Below are 13709 nucleotides of genomic sequence, written 5' to 3'. Positions count from 1 at the left end.
GTGCGATCAAATGTGCACACACACAGAGCGTGCAAAAGTTTATCATTCACACAGGATATTTATTTATGGTTTAGTGACTCACTGTTCTGTTTGCTCTCAAGCGTATGTGTGTTTGTGAGTAAATCTGTTAGGGTGTGTGTGTGTGTGTGTGTGTGTGTGTGTGTGTGTGTGTGTGTGTGTGTGTGTGTAGAGAGATTTGAAGCTGGGAATGGTAAAAATCTGTGTGAGTAATTTTGGGCACTGTTATGTTTATATCACACACACACACACACACACACACACACACACACACACACACACACACAGCTGTCTGGACTTGATACCATTGAAGAACAGGAATGACCTAAACTCACAAACTGAAATAACTGTGGCGTCAGGACACAGGCATCCACTTTTAGTGTTCTTGAGGCTCACTGTAGCTGACAGACGCTATGAAGTATTGCTCCCAGAGAACTCTTAACACTATTAATTACTGCCTTGTCAAAGGGAGAAAAAAGTAGTCAAGATTGCTAGCTTGCTATGGCGTGGCGGACCATGTGTCAACCATATGGGTCTTTCGCTGAATAATATGCATAAAGCTGTGGGGATGAAGTCATAAGCAGAGATAAAATTTGCGCAGGCTGTCTGAGCAGCACCAGGGATGAAGAGAGATGATACATTTTTACTTTGATTCTCCACAGATTGACTATGAAGTCATCAGGGAGGAGGTGAAGGAGCTGGAGAACCAGGCGTCCCGGTTGAAGGAGCTGTGCCCGGAGAGAGTACATGTAGCGGAGGCCAAGATCCGAGCAACGCTGCAGGCCGGGACAGAGCTGGCAACCAGTGTGATGGAGAACAAATCTCGTCTGCAAGAGTTTGTGCAGCTCCAAGACTTCTTCAGGAGCTACCTCTCCATGATGTAAGCAGGGCGTGGGGATGGTGTGACCCTTTTCAGGGCGAGACGTTTGTTCATGATCCATTTTGCGAGAACATCTGTAAAGAACAGGATGTTCTTGTTGTCAGGCACAAGCCTCTTGTGAAATGTATGATTTAAAAGGTGCTGAAGAGGTCGGTGCAAGTTTCCTGGGCCGAGTGACAAGGCGATGAATGTCCGTCCTATCAGAGAGAGTCTGCTCATTCTCATCTGTAGTGAATGCTTGGCTTTTCTCACTGCCTGTTCCTTGTCTCCTGCACCTCCACCTCCTCCTCTGCTTAGCTCATGGACAGAAGACACTAGGTCATGCATTTTCTCTGATACCGCCTTGCATCCTGGGAAAGACGGGCAGAGGCCCCTGGCAGCAGAGCTTGACATCCAGATCGAGCAGAAGTTTGACGAGTTTGATGAGCTGGCAGCTACGGGGAGAAACATTTTAGACAAAGAACATCACCTCACCCAGATGGTGAGTGAAGGTTACACGCATATGACTCAGTGTGATTTTTGAAAATGTTATTGGAATCATACTTACTTCTTTAATGACCCTGAGTCATGTCTTGCAGGTTAGAGAGCGCATGGAGGAACTGCGGAGTATGCTTGGGTGGATTTCAGTGCACTGGAGAGCAAAGAAACAAGAGTGGCTTCACAAGAAGGGTGAACACGAGCTTTCGCAGGACAACATTTACTCTGAAGCCACAACTTGCTGCCTGTTAATAGAGGTAAATGTGCAGAGCTGTCAGCTGCAGACTCAGGGTCTGAGGACAAAATGATATATCTGAAAATAAATGGACGGATGGAAAATCAGATTACAATCCTGCTCTTGTTCAGTATTCCTTTATGAAAACACAAACCTTTTAAGTGACAATGTAAGAAAGATGTAGATGATTTTGGCATCATACAGACCGTTGCTGAGGGAGGTAGCACACGAAGACCAAGACATCCACCGACAGTATCAGAACCAATGAAATAGTGAATATGTTTTCTGCAGAAAGGTTTAAAAAACTCTTGTGCAGATAAGTATTTGTGTTAAGTTGTTAATGGTTCTCTCTTTTAGACTTTGGTTCCTGAGCGAGAGTCTTATCAGGCCCATCATTCTCCAGTCACCACATCAAATGAAAGCAAAATAAAGGCAGAAGCAGACTGCCAGCTGTCAAACCTGTCACCTCGCCTGCCTGAGCAGCAGGATGAGAAGCCGACAGAGGACAGCTACGAGGTCATGAACAGCATTGGACCCCGAGATAGTGAACCCTCTTCCTCTGAGTCTCCCAAACCCGCCATCATGGTCCTCAAAGAGCCCAGCAGTCCCTCTTTAGGAGGGACGGTCAACCTCATCCTCAGCTTTGGTAAGACAGGCGAGAGCGAACTTCAGGTGCATGGGATGGAGCAGGCTGAGGAGGAGACCGCTGAGCCTGTGCACAGGGTGAGAACACACAAAAGTTGCAAGCAGCATCGAGTGAGCCCTCACACCTTGGCTCATGTTGGGTTCTGTAGCCGTGACTGTGTCATTACAGTAGAACAATGTAGTTTTGAACCTTCATACTGGAACGTTGTCTCCTAGCCGTGTGTTGAGTGAATGATATACCTCTGTAAATACAGGGTGCTTTAACACTGACTCAGGACATGAGGGATCATCAAAGCACTGCAGAGTCACTGCCACTTCCTGTTTGAAACAGTTTCAAGCCCCTCCCAAAATTATCCACCATTATACTGCAATTATCCTCCATTTTTACTAGTTCAGCGACCTATGTCTGTCTTTCATATTGTGTTTTATATAGTTGCTCTATGTTTCTTAAAGTATTGACAGAGTGGCACTCATGATCTCTTCACATATTAGACTAGAAAGCTTTCTGCTTTACTGCATTCTAAATTACACATGCAGCAGATAATGTCAATTTGTACGACAATTTCACATGAAAAAAATCTGAATAATTGTACGAATTTGACTTAAAGGAAAAGTTAGTTTTTGCCTCATAGGAAAGAAAAAAATCAGAACCACCAGAGGGTCGGTTAAATACCCCACTGTTGATACAGAGTCGAGGAAAATATGAAGAAGTATTTGTTGCTGTTGCTGAAGGACATCAGTGGTATGTTGAGTAATTCCCAGCAGCGAGTCTGCATGGGATCTCCCTCCTTGATAATCTACTGCTGGTCATTTCCTCCATCTACTTTGGCCTTCATGTCTTCCTTTTCCCCTTCTTCTCCCTCAGCCCACTCTGCCTGCCTGTAAAAACTTTTGGAAGCGCTGCCAGGGGCTTTTGGAAAATACTTTGGGTAGTTTAAAGCGAAAGAGAAAGATTTATCAGCAGAGTGCAAACGAGGTAAATTGCGCGGTGTGAATTGGTATCGCATGCTGTGGCTCCAAGTGTGCTGGGACTGCATGCTGTGTGGAGGTGTTTTCTGGAGAGAGCATGTTCTACTAAACCGTGTTCCAAGGTAGCGCTCCTGTCTGTAAGCCTCATGGAAGAGCAAGAGGAAACGTTGAGTCTAGAAAATGAAATGTTGCCAGTATCATATTTCTTCTCTCTCATCTCCAGAACCTCTTGGGTTGGAAATTTACAAAAAAGAAAAAAACAGAAAGAAAAGACAACAAACCATGTTACTGTCAAACTCAGAATTTCCCAGTTAACTGCAGCCATAAATGCAAATACAAAACCCTGCGATAGTAATAATAATGATAATAATAATGATAATAATAATGATATTAATAGTGAAAGGGATGGGAATGGAGAGGTAGTTTAATGAATGAAGTAATTCACGAGATGCAGTAAAACACCAAAAAGCAAACAATTTAATACCTTGTCTTATCTAACCAGCATGCAGTCGTACCACTCTGTAATATAAATACATGACCATTTTATTTTATATTTTATGTATAATATTTTCATATTCAAAATCACACTCCCTTGAAAAATATTGATTATATTCTGTTTTTGCAAGTTGAGTTTGATCAAGACACTTAGTGCTCACATTAATTCTTCTGTAAATGAAAACAGATGTCAAAACTATTGCTAATTGTATATTTTCATTTAGGTGGAGAAAAAAAGTTAAAAGACAAAATCCAGTTTTGTGATTATGTCACTGTAGGCAGGACATCTTTTTTACCTCATGATAAAATATGCATATCAACAGAAGCTTGATAACATTAAAGTCATGATTTTTAAAAAAAAGTAAGTGTGCAATTTAAGAATTACAAATATCCCTAAGGTATGATTCTATATGGAAGGAACTAAATGATATTATTACTTTACCAGCAACACATTTGAGTCCGTCTTCTTGATCTGACAACGGTCACGTCCTCCTCGTGACAGTTTCAGAGCTGTTCGATTATTGTTTTGCTTGCTTTGTTTTTTGGGGGGTTATTTTTCTACCACAATTCCTCAAATCCACCCTCTGATGCTGTGAGATTAGGAGTCAGGTCCCTGATATCATTCTCACTCCTGAAAACAGGCTAACTCGTTTCTTTTGAATGAAGTTACCCACAAGCTTTGGGTTAACTGGTGTGGAGGTGGCTTTGAAATATCGTCCCACCCTTCTCTTCCACTCTGCAGTCCAGAAGGGTGCTAATTATCCAGGCTAAATTTTTGAAACTCTGTGAAACTGGACTGATTAGTATTTGGTTTGTCGGCTCAATCTGAGTCATGGACGGCCACAGAATGTTACGTTCTGGACTCTGACAGCTTGTCCAGATTACCAGACCGCCCCTGTGTTCCAGCCACTGCAATGCCAAGAACATGTTAGACATTATAGATATTTAATGTGGTAATGGCACTGAAAATAAACCTGTATATTTTGGATTTGCTAAATGTGATTCCATCTCCGCTATAATCTGTCAGTAGTCATTTTGCCCATCCATCTTGTCTTATGTAAACTTTAATGAATAAAATATTCCCAGCAGACTCTATGACAATGAAAGGTTTAAAAAATCCAAACTTTTCTTTGGAGCTCAGTTTGTTCAGTGAGCCAGAACTCTAAACTGGAAAACATGGAGGACAGAGACAGAATGAGGCTGATGTGTCTGCCTCCTGCTATCTCACCCCAGGCCTCATGTAAACCTGCTCTCGTCAGGTTTCGCCACAATTGTGTAAAACAAGTGACTTCACTCTCACTTCCTATGAAAGCTGCGCTCCAGAACAACTCCCAGTAGGAGTGTGGCCCCAACGCCAGTACATGTGCGGTCATTTGCTGCCCCCAGACTGTACGCCATGATTTATAGTCTGGGGCTTCCACAGAAACAAGAGATTAGTCACAGAGTTGAAAGGTCAAGCCATTACAGCTGCATATGACGGCATGCACATGTGAGTTTGATTAGTTTGCAATCATGTTCTTTTCTTTTCATGTTAGCTTACATATTTGCATTGCTGTGTGTGGTTTCTACATCTCTACAGGAGAAAGGGGGCTGATGTTTTTCTCTGAAAGTAGCTGATTGCCGAGGTCGTTCTTGCTGTCTTGTCATTATTCATCTGTAACACATTAAACAGGTTTCCCAGGCAACTAGGCTCCAGCCTGCAGCACGCATGAGTCCGTCTCAGGGTTAACCATTTGTGATAAAGCACTTACAACTTCAGTGAGCCCCTCAAATGCCTGATATTCTTCTCTGTGTCTTTTAGGTAAGTACCTACTTACATGTCAAGGATAACAACTTGGCTGGGGCTCCTGTGTATGAGAGTATCACTCTGCCCCGCCTAAAGAACCGCTCTGCAGCCTCAACCTCCCCTACCATCTCGCCATGCTCCTCCTCGCCATCCTCCACGTCGCCTGCACCACTGACCTCCAACGTATCCTTCCACCCTTTGACGAGGAGCAGCAGCAACTCTATCTTCAGCAGCCTCAAGAGAATGGGCAAGAAAAGAAAGAGGAAGAGAGATGCTCGCAGACACACCATTCAGAAAATCATGGGAGTGGAGGAGGAGGCAGATGAGCCTCATTATGCCTGCGAGACCATCACATATGACACGCATACATGGCCTCTGAAGGAAGGTCGAAGGAAAAAGAGTTCACCGAAGTGTGGGGACGGAAAGGAGGCTACAGCCTACATGAAGAACCCCCTGCTGAGGGACATTGAGACAGAGTCTGCAGGAGAGTACAGTATCACCCCGTACGCTGTTTCTGAGGGGCGAACCACTCTGCCCTCCACAAGCCAGGTGAGGGGCCACTGCAGATTCCTCTCTTTAGGCTCTGTGCTGAGCTTCGACCTACCTAAGGAAATGACACTCATCCCCAGCATTCAGGACATCATCACTATTGCCCCCCCAGAGTCCAAGAAGACAGCCGGGACGGATCCAGACCCCCACTCCCAGAGACAAACAGCCCTGAGCTCTTTCAAACAGACCAGAGCCACTCTTGCCAACACACACAATGCAGCAGAAATCATCTTTTCTCCCACACAGACTTCAAAAGTAAAAGATTTACCTGATGTAGCAAACAGTTTCCAACCACCTCCTCCTTCCCTGGAAGGAGATGCAGATCTGACTGTGACATGTAGTGACATATTGAAAACGCAGGTCAACCTGCAGGAGGATGAGGAGCAGGAGTGGGAGAGAATACCGACAGATGTTAAAGTCGCTTCAGGAGGGAAGTTTGGGACCGTCAAGCCTTCCCAGCCCCCAATTTATGTCAACCAAGCCCCCACATCGGCCACGGCTCCTCATAAACACGAGTGCCCCAGTGTCCATACGCTCATTCGAGACCTAAATGGACACCTGTACCATAGAGGTGTGCATGAGGACAGCCCAGCACAGTGTCTGAGCCAAGCCTCTCACATGGTGGTGAACCTGAAGTCAACCGTGAACGTTCGCCAAGACTCAGTGGACTCTGGCGTCTCCAGTTCCAGCAGCATCAAGCTTTGCTCAGATGCACCATGTCCAGATAACCCCCAGCCCATCGGAGTAGTGCGGAGGCTCATGTCCCTCGAGGTGGGCCGGATCGACTGCACCAAAAAAAGAGAAAACACTGTAGCATGTGCAGGTTCATCAAAACACACAGAGGAGCTAGAAAAAGAGCCAGTCCACCTCGACCACCAACAGTTTGAAGAGGAAGAAGAAGAACTGGAAGACATCTGGAACCAAACTACCAACTACAGGCAGAGCATCTGCTCAGACATCATGTATCAGTCCAACCAGGAAGAGGCCCGATCCTCGGATCAGTCCTGCTCCCCTTCCACCAAAGCTCCAACCGTGCTCTATCGGAACCAGGCCACAGCCTCAGCCCCCAACCTCCTGGTGGCCGAGTTCAGACTACCCTCCCACATCCAGAGCCTCCTGGGTTACGACAAGGAGCAGAGTCCTAAATGTCCCCCCTTCACCATAGGAGACAGGAGGTCCTGGGCGGCTTTTCCTAACAGGGACCAAGTTAGCAAGACCTCAGTGGTGGTGAATGAGACGGCATCAGATCCACTGAAGCTGCCGGATGTAGCGGACAATCAGAGATACGTTTACCAGTACAGAGAGGAGGAGGAGGAGGAGGAGTCTAAGGTGGGGGAGGAGGTGGACGAGCACCCAGGTTACACAAAGGTGAGGTCCACGTTTGGTAAACTGTCCACACCCATGAGCCTGATCTGTTAGATTTCTCAGCTCGGCTAACTTACTGTTACTGATATGGAGCCTGTTTAGATTTGATTTTGCTTGACACACAAAGAGAAAGAGCCGTATCTCAAGGCTGTGGAAAAAGGGTAGTTACTGGTCTAACATCAAGAACCATCTCGTCTTACCCAGACCCAGAGTCAGCATCCTCCTTTATTCAATGAAACATTTAAATTTGATAAATCCTTTCAAATACAAACTCAGCTCTGGGTCAGAAGTGAGACTGTTCCTTCTTTTTCTGCCCAGTTTACTAAGTCAAGTCCTGGAGCATCTTTCACCTGAAGCCCCCAGTCGGCCTCTCAGCAAGGGAAAGGAAAATAAAACCAAAATACTAAGCAAGTTCAGTGAAATGATGCGTTATGTTGTCTTACTAGTTATTAGCGTTACAGTGAGCATGTAGTTGGGGCTCCACAGGTTTTGGGTCATCAGTAATGACGGTGGCTGCCCCTCTCTCTAAACAGGACCAGTCCATGAGTCTACTGTCCGTTCATATGGGCTCAGACGGAGAAGCCAGTCAAAGCCGGGATGTAATGGAGATGCAGAAAGAGTCAGTAGCCACAGGAGGGCGCTGTGTCACCATGGTGAGACAGGACAGCAGTTCTTTTCATTTTTATAAACTGGGCTGTTAAGATTGAACTGATTCAATGTTGTTTATTTGATTTTATGAACCGCAGTCTATGGAAGGATCATTGGAGAGGAAGCACAAGCTGCAGCTCGGAGGAAAGAAAGTAAGAAAGGCTCCTGGTTGATTGTTGAAGTCAGCAGGGTCAGCAGGTGTAGAGCCCACAGTCAGCAGCACTCACGCTTATCTTCCGCTCACAGGCAGCCTCCAGAGGATGGAACTCTTACCACGCCGTCCTATACAGACACACCTTATGCTTCTATCAGGAAAGGAAGGATACACTGAGGGTAAGTAGAAATGGTACATCATCAGTAAACACCTGAAGTGGCGGGACCGTGATGATCAGCGTGTGCTGTGCCGCCACAGAGCTCTGCATGCGGCCTCCCTCTGAACCTCGCTGGAGCTGAGTGTTCAGCTGCACCAGATTACACCAAAAAACCCAACTGCTTTCGCCTGCGGTAAGATTCTAACCAGCATGACATGACAACGGTGGTCAACCTTTGACCCTTGTGGTATTCTGAGGTTATAAATGCGGCTGCTTCTGGCCTTCAGGCTGCGTGATGGTTCTGAGTATCTGCTCAATGCCTCGTCCCGCTTCATGATGAAGAAATGGATGATGAAAATACAAGCAAACACAGGTACAAGATAGTTCTGATTAAAAAAAACAAAAACAAGCATTCAGGTTAAGCTGATGTGTCATTTATTTGCTTGTTTTGTTTTAAAAGGTCCCAGTGAGGCGGCGTCTTTGACATCAAGCGTTGATCACGAGTTCTCCGTCTCCTTGTAAGACAGTGCAGCTTATATAACCTCTCTAAATGCCCTCTGAACACCTCTGACCCTCCAAAACATTCCTCCCTTCAGAAGCCCTCCTCTCTGCTCCCAGTGCACTGGTCTGACCAAATGCTACTGCAACTCCCGGAATGACGTCACCTCCACGTTCCCCAGACGCAAACCGTCGGGCACCACCCAAGCCAAAGAGATTGTTGTCCTCACCCGAGAGTTCAGTCACATGCCACAGAGTCGCCTGAGAAGTCTGAATCAGCACTCGGCTGTTTCATCGTCACATCGGCACGACTGCGGTGAGGCCTTCTGCTGCATAGACAAAAATCTGGTTTGCTCCAGTAATGTAGATTAGCACTGTTTCAGACTGCTGCCATGAAAACAGACCAGCGAGCACCTGGTGCAGGAGGGCTTTGAACCACTAGGGGGAGCCAATGGATTATCTCACAACTCCCCCTGCCCCCCCCCCCTGCCTTTTTGACTGTTCGACTCAGTTTGTGTTCATTCTCAGTTGCGCTCTGCTTCATCTCCCCTTGTTTTTGTTTCTCCAGATGATGATGATGATGATGATGATGTCAGTTTGAAGCCAACAGCCTCTCACAGACTGTCTGGAGGAAACAGAGACAACACCTCGTCCTCCCCTCTCCCCCCCGTACCCAGAAGTGAGGACTGGCTCAGCAACAAACGCCGCTCCTACTCCTTCACATCAGGTTAGTTTTACAGTCATAAAAAAAGAAAAACAAAAAAAACCTTTTCATGCGAATGTGCCAGATTCCCCTGTCACCTGATCATCTCTCTCTTTATTTTCTTTCAGCAACTTATCAGAAGATCAAACCTACGTCGCACACCTCTGGGGGCCTGGAGAGGGGCCCTAATTACTGTGTGACTCTGGTGCTAGGAGACAAGTCGTTAGACAGCACATCCATCAGCCGGAGCTCTGAGCCGCCGCTGCTGACCGTGGCTGGCTGGCAGCAGGACACCTGCCAGGACGCTGCTCACAGGAGCTACGCCAGCCTCCCGAGGCCACGTAACAAGTCTGTCTTTAAAAAGTTCTTTGGGAAAAAGGACGTCTGAGGTTTTTAAAATGATACTTTTACAAATAGCTTCTAATGTGCAGTGCACATATTTGTTGAAGAGCAAAAACTGCAACTACTGACTATATTTATGATCCGAGCTACCACAGTTTTATTTTTGATGTGCTTTATAGAAGTCTACGGAGCGCCAGAGCAGCCATGGAGAGAGACAAAAAATGATGTGGCCACAAGATATAAGTCGTCCCCACACACAGATGCACCACAAGTCAGATCTGGCTCAGTTGTGTTACTGCGTCAAAATGTTTTGGTCTCTCTCCCAGTGACCACTCTGGGATTCCGTACAATCAATCCATGGATTGAGAATTCTCTTCAATAAATCCTTTTGTGTGTATTTTATTTGCGCGTTGGTAGTTGTTAATGTGAAAGGAACACTAGTGTGTGAGTGTGTAGTTGTAGTCTTTATTTTCATATCAGTCTTTGTATCCTCTAGATTGTTATGTTACTGGGTTAACAGTCTGCGTACAAGAACAACACACATTCAGAGCAGAAATGACATTTGCATAGTGATCACTAATAGTATACTGGACTCCCTACTGCAGTATATCCTTCCAGCCCCTCCCTCACCTGGACTGTGTGTGTATGTGTGTGTGTGGTGCACCTTTTCTGACTTACACGTAAATCAGCAGTTTGATACTGCTTGTTTGATATCAACTTTTTAATTATTAATTATAACAAAGGCTATTCTTAATAAAACATTAAAAAAAAAAACAACAACAATGAATCGCTGTGACTGAGATTTTCTTCACGACCGGAGTGACGATGTTTGTTATTCAGGCTCGGTTGTGGTTGGTGGAGGCTTTGAAGGAGATGACATGTGCGGAGAGATAAAAGGCCAGGCCTCGCTAAGTACATCTTCACTTCATTAGCATCAACTTATTTTTATATTTTAAAATCTTTTTCCATTTAAACACCATAATCAACATTGTACTTATGCTGATGAACTCTGCATAATTAGTCGTACGCATTAAGAAATGCTTCTGTTTAGCATTCTGTTAAGAGCAGAGAAAAGAGACTTTTTCTGCCTCCGCCCTGAGTCAGAGGCTCTGTGTTGTCGGCCTCTTCCTCCATACATCCCATCCCCATTGACAAAACATCTCCCTGAAGGAACAGCTCCATGGAATTCCTTCCATTTGACACAAACGTCCACCGGGACTCAAAAGGATGACTAAAAAAAATGGTGGTCCAATTTCGATGTCACATCACATGAATGTGGAACATCTTGAAGGTATTAGTTCAAATTTGGCACAAAAGTCCACACTGAAAAAATGTTGGTGATCAGAGGTCAAGGCCACTGTCACTTCACTTTAACCTGATAGCTCAGGAATGCCTGGAGGATGTGTCTTCAAACTTGGCACAAATCTTCGGGAATCGAGGATGAACTGAAAAAAAATTTGTGGTCAGAGGTCACGGGCACACCTCACAATTACAGCTCGCAGTTGCAATGTGGTATTTCCAGTTGAAGATTAAAGTGAAACAGCATGAAGACGACACATATGTGATCTCTGCAAAAACTAAGTGACTCAGTTCAACTGGTGTAAAAATTGTTCTTAAAAAGGAAACACTACTGCTTCCCCTCTCCAAATATATGGCTCTCCCCAAAGTCCTGGTGAGGTCTTGACATGAGCCTATGCACATGCACGCTGCAGCTACAGGAGTGCATGGAATGGAAAAGCTCTGCATTCGTGGTGCAAATTTGTCAAAAGCATCCAGCGGAGGCATTAATCATGGCAGGTTGGCAATCTGTGAATCATTATCAAGACTCTGGAGCTGAAGGCTGCATGACTCAACCTCTCGCAGCACGGTGAAACACACCCAGTGTTTGTTGAGCGTATACACAAATTCCCCGCACAAGTCATGTTCATGTGCCACGGCAGCGATCTAGCTGTCATTAGCGTAGACAAGTTAATAGCTGCAGCCTGCACACATGGTATTTATTGGAGAAGCCATTTTCTTTGTTTACAGACCTGAAATGTTTTTCATGCCCTCAACAATAAAGATGATTTTGTGCGCTTGTTCTATCTGTCAATATTGGAATGACAGCCACATCCTCTGCAGCCCCCAGGGACACAGGACCGGCCCATCGATTGATCGCCATGGCCCTGAGCTTTGTCCTCCCTGCGAACTCTGACCTCCATATCATCTGCTGACAGCTCCCACTGCTTCCCTCACCGCTCCCCTGCAGTGACAGTAATGCACACTACTTGCGTGTCTCCGCAGCTTCTTTCTGATGGTGAGGCGAGGGCTGACGCACTTAGATTGCTGCATCTCCCCTGTCTAATTACTGACAACAGCCCACATGACATCAGCTCCCAGAGCTAAACCCAGGTAGTGCTCCACAGCTGAGTGAACCATTCGACAGGATCACAGGAACCGTGGAGCTGGTGTAACTGGAGAGGGATGTCCTCGGGCTCAACCCCTCCCCTGCCGATGAGAGAAGGATGCGTGGTTTGTTGTGGGTTTTTTTTTTTTTTTTTTTTTACATAGATTCCTTCAGGGGAAATGTAAATGGCTGCTCTTCAGCACCAAAGTGAAGAATCATGTCAGTATTTTAGCTAAAGAGTACATTAACAACTGTCAATGCTGAAATCAGTCTCTTGATTCACTTGATTCTTTGATCCCATAAAAGTGCAGTTGCTGGTGGACCGGACCCAAGCTTTGAAACCCAACACGGTCGGCCTCCCACACCCCCCGGGGAGCCCATGAAAATGATGTAATGGGAAGAGTGGTTTAGGAATCATCAAGGTGGGCAGCAGGGCGGAATAGTGGTTAAGAACCCAGATCGAATGGCTTAATTTCCACAGCCGTTGGATCCCATTTGACGTTAACTGCCCACCTGTCAAGGCCAGCGGACCTTAGTTCAGCCCATTAGCACAATGAGCTGAATTAAAGCTCAATTATAGCTTTGGGGGAATAGACGTGAGAGCCCAGTGGCTGGCTGGCGTTTTATGTGTCCCTGCACCAGAGAGTGTGAAGCCTCACATGCCCGCTAGATAGCTACTGAGACACGATTTAAGGGAGGATTGCAAAGCCCTGAGAAATCATTGCCGATGCTAAGAAGCTTTAGCTCCACGTCCTACAATAAAAACTACAATGGTGTTGAGGGAGAAGACAAACGGGAATCTAAAGTCTGGATTTTGGAGAGACGGAGCAGGCTTTTGTTCCACGTGGCCTTTGAACAATATGTCAGATTTTCATCAGCTGGTTTGGCATTTTGTCCCAGAGCTTCTTGGACAATACATTATATGACCCCCACTCTTGAGTTGTCATTGTGTCTCCTGCACTGGTAATACAAAGTCCAATAACTGGAGAGAAAACCCACCCCCACCCCCACCCCTCCTTCCCAGCAGCAAGCTCCCTTTTGTCCTGGATTGTCAGTAAGCTCCTTGCATTTCTGTGTCCTCCATGTGTGGAGGATAAAGGACACAGGGTGCCAGACAGACATCTGTCCTGCAGATATGGTGCGAATGCATCTCTGCGATATGGATATTAATTCGCTTCATATTTATTCAAGCTATTCTACACGGCTTTCCACATCCACACCTCCGAGTCCCCCAACAGTGCGTCCGACTGTCACAGTGACACAATGGTTGAGTGGCGTTGACGATGTCAGGGAACAGGCTGGAGCGGAATGAGTCAGTGTGTTTGTGTCTCCTTGATTTCAATCTCTGGCACGCTGTCAGATATTGTTGATGATGTGGATGATGATACTGTAATGATGGCCA

The 13709-nt window shown here is 45.8% G+C and overlaps 1 protein-coding gene across 8 annotated transcripts in view; it reads left to right on the top strand.

The window, feature by feature from the left end:
• mymx (myomixer) overlaps window positions 1-10697 on the top strand; it is a 29949-nt gene extending 19252 nt beyond the window's left edge. For 6 of the 8 annotated variants that reach the window (XM_086180783.1, XM_086180782.1, XM_086180779.1 and 3 more), the window contains exons 20-33: window positions 681-898; window positions 1196-1379; window positions 1477-1632; window positions 1968-2333; window positions 5521-7422; window positions 7953-8072; window positions 8166-8219; window positions 8314-8400; window positions 8480-8571; window positions 8666-8751; window positions 8839-8896; window positions 8975-9192; window positions 9445-9603; window positions 9708-10697. In XM_086180783.1, the coding sequence (XP_086036909.1) occupies window positions 681-898; window positions 1196-1379; window positions 1477-1632; window positions 1968-2333; window positions 5521-7422; window positions 7953-8072; window positions 8166-8219; window positions 8314-8400; window positions 8480-8571; window positions 8666-8751; window positions 8839-8896; window positions 8975-9192; window positions 9445-9603; window positions 9708-9967 (3960 nt within the window). In that variant the 3' untranslated portion in view covers window positions 9968-10697. Of the gene's footprint in view, window positions 1-680; window positions 899-1195; window positions 1380-1476; window positions 1633-1967; window positions 2334-3120; window positions 3232-5520; window positions 7423-7952; window positions 8073-8165; window positions 8220-8313; window positions 8401-8479; window positions 8572-8665; window positions 8752-8838; window positions 8897-8974; window positions 9193-9444; window positions 9604-9707 lie in introns of all 8 variants that reach the window. The other 2 variants (XM_086180785.1, XM_086180784.1) reach the window with 2 other exon arrangements.
• The last annotated feature ends 3012 nt before the right edge of the window (window positions 10698-13709 follow it).

This window comes from Aulostomus chinensis, chromosome 16 (assembly GCF_037954235.1).
Source record: "Aulostomus chinensis isolate RoL2024-O1b breed Wild chromosome 16, RoL_Achi_v1.0, whole genome shotgun sequence".
Classification (NCBI taxonomy): domain Eukaryota; kingdom Metazoa; phylum Chordata; class Actinopteri; order Syngnathiformes; family Aulostomidae; genus Aulostomus; species Aulostomus chinensis.
The sequence above is the reverse complement of the archived record's forward strand: the minus strand, read 5'-3'. Positions and strand labels throughout refer to the sequence as shown.